At 41.4% G+C, this 6,248-nt stretch overlaps 1 protein-coding gene across 1 annotated transcript; it reads right to left on the bottom strand.

The window, feature by feature from the left end:
* Positions 1–1,342: 1,342 nt before the first annotated feature.
* bhlhe40 (basic helix-loop-helix family, member e40) lies at positions 1,343–5,747 on the bottom strand. The gene is made up of 5 exons (XM_069936929.1): positions 5,254–5,747; positions 5,069–5,135; positions 4,793–4,900; positions 3,857–3,980; positions 1,343–3,268 (listed from the first exon to the last, which is right to left on the bottom strand). Exons 1-5 carry the CDS (start codon positions 5,328–5,330, stop codon positions 2,454–2,456), a joined length of 1,191 nt encoding a protein of 396 aa, XP_069793030.1. The 5' UTR covers positions 5,331–5,747; the 3' UTR covers positions 1,343–2,453.
* Positions 5,748–6,248: the final 501 nt, after the last annotated feature.

Raw genomic sequence — 6,248 nt, 5'->3', positions numbered from 1 at the left:
CTCGAATGTAACTTGCCTAGAGTTAATATACCTGATAAAGAGGGGACCAAGCATCTGGAGGATGTTACAATACGTACTCACATTTTGTCTTTGTTCTGTTGGAAGGACGAAATCAGGGGTGGGTCATCGCTGCTGTTCAATGGTGCTCGATTGCCCGTCAGTGTACACAACTTCATTCCTCCTTCACCTGTTAAAAGTACGTTTTTTGCTGTTGCAAAGCACCCGATTTTCCACTCTTGCACCCCTCCACCCCAAGCATCGAGTAACAAAAACTGCTGAAGAGGAAACTTGGGGTTTCAGCACTGGAGCTAGGAGCCTTCAACCATTTGAAAACACTGAAAGGATTCCTTGGCTGGAGAATTTCAATAAATTGCTATTTCCATACATGGAATACAAGTGCAATATCAAGGTGTATTTCTGTCTGTGAAAGAACACACAATTGTTTTATTGTATTTGATAAATAAATTTGGCCCCACCAAATTTTATTTTAAAGCTTTACAAATGCAAATTGTTTTGTCAATCACATTTCCAAGTGTCTGGCTTTTTGAACAACTGAATTATTCTAATAATAAATTTCACTTCAGTATGAACTTCAGCGATTATCAGAGAACTCCGCTTTCTTACATAATTTCCTCTCTCTCCAACTCCCCTAATTCATTTTAAGTTTGATGCAAAGTCAGTACACACATTATTTATTGTGACAGGGAAGTGAAAGCTGCCGCCATTATGGTTTGCTGATGACATTTTTCTCCATGTACAATTCAAACCTCGAACTTCAAGGCGAGATGGGGTAGGTTTGCTAAGAAGCAGAGGAGAAGAAATGGGCTCCCCAAACTTTAGTGCTATGAGCCCAGCCACCACTTATTCACCTTTACTCTTCATTCCTTTTACTGGCTAAAAAATAATAACAAAAAAAATTGTGTTGTGCCACCATCCCCAATCAGCTGATAAAACTAAAATGTTTCACAAGAGGCTGGAGATGACAGTGCAGTGATATATTTAGCTGACTGCCTTCCACTCTTGTTCTTTTTCATAACCACCTTTTGGCTTTTTTAAAAATGGGAAATAGTCTATATTAGCAAATTAAAATACTCAGTAGCTGTCCTTTTCATTGTACATGATTACTTAAGGCACTGGAAAGTGTCCCTATGTGCAAGTACTGTATTAGCCCAAAAAACTGCCTTATTGGGATTTTAAAAACAATTTTTAAAATTTACTACTCCAAGTATAAAACAAATTACTAGTTGAACATGTTTGCTGAGGAATTTTTACGAGTAACTTGCTTCACTGAGCAATATGGAATCAATAAGTATTGCGCTCCTGCATTTTAATACATACAAAATTCCACAGGAAAATATTTTATTAATCATATTTTTAAATGAATAGTAACATTTATGTATAAACAAAATATGTACAATACAATAGTCCATCTGCTGTAGTTTCCAAAAATAGTCTGTTTACCTCTCCCTATACAAAACTAATCTTCATCTATTTTTTTTTCAAAACAATACATTCAACCTTCCCATATTATCTGCATTCCATATTTACACAAATACAAGCATTTACCAGCAGATCGATATCATAAATCGGAACCTGAAAGGCAACATCTTTTACGAATGGCAAAGAAAATTTTAAAAATTCATTAAATACATCTTGTTGAAGTACTGTGCGTTAAACAGGCCATCCAGTAATCACTTTGGCAATCCCAAAACCTTGACCAGCTCACCATTCACACTTAACACATCTACATTTACAGCAATTGCTTGCACTTCTCTCAAACAGCATGCTGACGCTTTTAATATCACTTCATACGTCACTTGCTCACATTATGGTCACTATTTCCACTCAACACCCCTTCAAGAGCCTGCAAGGATAATTACTACTGACTTTAATCAGTCCTGCAAAAAAAAAAATACAGGTATATACAGAAGCAGTTACATTTAATATTTGGTGCTTTTAAACTGGGTGGGATCATTTAGCAGCATCATTTATCAGTGTTATAGGAAGGGCAGTTCCTTGGCTATTATTACAGCAGAAAGCTTAAACAGCATCTATAATTTCACCATGTACATTCATTTTACAGACAGTGCGTTTAAACCTCCGAAACTATATGAAAACTTTGGAGGCTTTGTTTAGCTGGAAAATAAAAATGGTGAAGTGTGTGTATATATATTATATATATTTAATCCATTGCTCTAAAAAGCCATTTTAAGCAAAGACTTCACATCTGAAGCAATCTGCTGTCCTTTCCTATAACTGAATGAATCATGGTCTCGACAGCCATTTCGAACTGTTTATGTCAGCTGAAGCTACAACTGTTGGAAAATGGCATCAAATCTAAATGTAAACATAACCAACCTGGGATTACATAATTTTCAAACTAGTTTTAAATTGAGATTTTTTTTTTCATGTAAACACACAAGATCAGTCCAAGTTTCTGTTATGAAAGTAACTCAGTCTTTGGTTTCCAAGCTCATGGATAGGACTTGTTTAGGGGCTTGAAATAGAGCAGATGAGTCCATTGTTGGGGAGATGGAGACAGGTGAGGCCCCCCTTTGAGGAATCAAGAGAGGAGAGATTTTATCAGGGTTCATCAGTGCTGCTGAGGCAGGGATCCTAGGGTACAAGAACGGCATGGAGGTTGGGTACCAGCACTTCTCCAGCATAGGCATATATGCAGCAGCTGATGGTGGCAATAGGTAAAAAGGCACACACAGTGGAGGTGGGTGATGACTGAGGAAACTACCCCCAGTATGGTCGCTGGTCTTCATGTGGATATCCTCCTCAGACAACTCCATCCGAATTTTTTTGGTCGGATTCTCCCCATATTCTTGCTTAATAGAGACAATCCTCTCTGCCAGAGGGCGTTTCAGTTCATTTTCTCTCTCCGAGCTCTCCAGGTCATGCTTGGAATCACTTTTATCGGGTTCCCCACCATACCCACTATCAGTGTCGGTATCACTGCCACTCTGTTCACCGGCTGGACAAGTCCTCTGGATTACAGGCACACAGTTTTTGCCAGGCCCTTCAGCCCTGGATCTGAAATCTGCTTCCAAGAACCGCACTGAACTCTGCCCTACCCCATTAATATATCCCCCCGTGTGAATGTCTGCTCCCATCTTCTGAAGATGATTTACCAAGTGTGCAGGCTTCACCTCTCTCAGATTTTCATACTTTGCCAGGTATTGGAGCACCTCTTTTGCACACATTTGGAATCCAGACTGAAACATCTCATGACTCGACCCAGATGCCTTAGCTGTTTGTTCACCTGAGAAGTGAAAGAAAAAAAAATGCATTAAACACCTGACCTACATACAAACTCCTTTGCTCCAAAATAAAGTGAATAATCTTCACTTGCCATCAAGAGCCAGTATTGATTTTATTTTTCATTTTAGATTCAGTCTTCTTTCAGGAGGTCATGATATTTGAACCCAGAGATCATCTTCAGCAATACAACTGACAATCAGTTCCGATGCCACTGTAATTTAAAGTTTTCCCCTCTCTCTCATTAATAAAAACAGATTTCTGGAGGGACTTGAAAGCACCAAAATAGCTTCAAAAATGTTGAACAGGCCAAATAAACATAAAATTAACTTCATTTAGGACTCGACCAATCACGTCACTAGGACAACACATCGTCAAGCTTAGAATTAAGATTTCACAATCAAGAGTCGCAAGAATTCCACTGTTCAATATATACCTATAGGAACCTGTCTATACACATACAGACAATGTATATAAAGTTAAATGCTTTGTTACTTATTGCAGGAATGCACCAATGAAAGCATGTTGGCACGTTGTTTTATTCATGCAAAAACAAGTGGAACATCCAAACGCTATTCTGATCTCTACTTACCAATTTGTAAGCCATTTTGTAAGGCTAGTATTTTCTGTTGCTGCTGTTCAATGAGGCCTGTTAATGCTTTCACGTGTTTCAAAGTAAGTTCAAGAACCACCGCCTTTTCCAAATGCCCCAAAGTCTGACGAGGAGACAAGTGTACTATTAAAACTTGCATTCAAAGATGCTACATTTTACAGAGAGAAAAAAAATCCTCGGGTGCGATCCTTTAATCCACAGTACTCACATCCAGCAATGACTCCAGATATACACATTTAAGGGGCTATTAATCACTAGACCTCATCACTAAGTAATGGCCCATAATTGAATAGTGCCTCACCTTTGTAAACTCACCATTATAAAGCCATGTAACCGAAGAGCTGTTAAGCACTTAAAACATGAAACTGAATATTAACCATTAAAATTCCCTCTAACAAACCTTCCTTCTTTATAACTTCGCAATCCAAATTCCCGACCACATCAATGTTAAATATTTGGGTGGCGAGCAACAGTGCTCGCTCGTTTCCCCAGCAGAATACACCGTGTACCTTGCAGACTCAGAAACATTTTGGCCCCATTTTAATGAAATGATTTCATTATGCCGAGGACGGACGGGGCAGAAACTAACTAGGAAACGCCGAGTGTCATGCAGATCATGTTGTCTCTCCCTCTCCACCCACCGTCCAAACCCCCTCAACGACAACAAAAAGCGGGTGGTGTTATTTACCCAAACGATGGAATTTTGCAGATCACGATCCCCTCAAATTTTAAGTGCATCCCCTCTACAAATTTTACTCAAAAGCAAGAGGACTTCGGTTGCTATCCTGTGTGCATTGTGTGACAACAACCTCATCATGCCAGACAATTTCAGCTTTCAATAAACATTTCCTCCCCGATACAAAACACTGACGCGCAGACCAGACGGCGAACGTTGAATTCCACAGCGTCTCTTACCGTCAGCTTGAGATGTTCAGGGAGCATGTCCTTTAACTGGGCGATGCATTCATTAATCCTGTCACGCCTTTTCTTCTCTATCAATCGGTGTGGTAATTTATAGGTTTCCTAGATTTTTTAAAAAATACATTTGGTTATTAACTGTTACCTTTCAGCACAGATTTAAGGCTGCCTCGGTACCACGTCCGGACAATGAACACTGTCCACAGGCGATAGATACAGTTGCAGCGGTAACAGGGAGAATGAGAAACAAGTGGCGAGCAACAAACACAATACCTTATTGTCTTCGCCTTTCTTTAGTCCCCTCTTAGTCTTGTAAAGGAACATATGAGGGAATTCCATTCTGTGGAGAGGGGAAATATGTATTGATGCAAAATGAAATGAAAAGCAGGTCGCGATTTTCTGCTCCTTAACATCCACTCGTGTCTCATCAAATAACATTGAACAATTCAGAAGCCTACCCCTGCATCTCGTTGTTTTCAAAAGTTGGGATTTTCGCCATTCGAGGGGGAGGTTGAGCACTCGTGATCCTTTCCATTTCACCAATTTTGACTCTTGCTGCCGCCGGTGGGGTTCCCTCCCCTGTCTCTTTCTCTGGTTTGCCTCGCTGACTGATCCGTCGGAGTTTGCTGCACCACACTTGCCTTTAATGAGCGTGTGGGTGTTGGAGAGCTACGTGTTCAACCCTGTGACTCCAGGCACGTCTTTGCTCTTCGAGTAAAAAAAAGAGCTCCAGTCACATGAGACTCACGTGTAGAGGAGCCTGCTGACATCTCTTGCCCTCTCTAATCTGTCTCTCCATAACAAGAAGTGATGGGGGCTGGGAACGGATCAGATGGAGAATAAAAATCAGGGGGATTCATCAAGTTCTTAGAATGCCTAATATTTAAAGCGCAGCAGTGGATGTGATATTGATAGGAGGAAATGAGCGATCGACCGCCGCTCGATGTTTTTAAATGAATTGATCCTCATTCCGGATGCTCAACTCAAGGGTCCCGGGGCCGTGTGTAGGGTGGGCGAACTGCCCGAGAGCCGACCAGTCATGAACGCCGAGGGGAGCAAAAAAAAGCGTCCCGAAGCACCAGAGAGCAATTCAAATCATTCTGAGAAAGGGCTTAAGCAGGTTTTTCTTTGCCCCAGCGGGACGAATTCTTTATTTGACCAGACGGGTGAGATGGGGGAAGTGGGCGAACAGGGTGTCAGAACTCGGCGCCGGAGTGACTGCACAGAGATGGGCCCTTTTAGTTTCAGATCATCGATCTGACGACCTCGGGCCAACCGTGAGAAAGGATCGTGCAAGATGTCACCAGACGCCGACAGTCAAGAGACCACTGCAGCAACCCCGGTTCAGGAAACACCAGGTTCCCTCCTTCAGGACGCATCTTCCGCCAGCTCAGGGAGAGCCTCCTCGATGCTATTTTTGGGGGGGGATTAGTGGGATTGAAGACTACTTTGG

The sequence above is a fragment of the Narcine bancroftii genome, chromosome 5 (assembly GCF_036971445.1).
Source record: "Narcine bancroftii isolate sNarBan1 chromosome 5, sNarBan1.hap1, whole genome shotgun sequence".
Taxonomy (NCBI): Eukaryota; Metazoa; Chordata; class Chondrichthyes; order Torpediniformes; family Narcinidae; genus Narcine; species Narcine bancroftii.
The sequence above is the reverse complement of the archived record's forward strand: the minus strand, read 5'-3'. Positions and strand labels throughout refer to the sequence as shown.

What these genes read in the sequence shown, in the direction of transcription:
- bhlhe40 (XM_069936929.1), bottom strand. Translation starts at nt 5,330, where the DNA reads ATGGAAAGGATCACGAGTGCTCAACCTCCCCCTCGAATGGCGAAAATC. An exon ending in GAAAACAACGAGATGCAGGG is followed by an intron (nt 5,136 to 5,253) that starts GTAGGCTTCTGA and finishes CCCTCTCCACAG; the next exon opens with AATGGAATTCCCTCATATGT. An exon ending in CTGAACATCTCAAGCTGACG is followed by an intron (nt 3,981 to 4,792) that starts GTAAGAGACGCT and finishes TCTCCTCGTCAG; the next exon opens with ACTTTGGGGCATTTGGAAAA.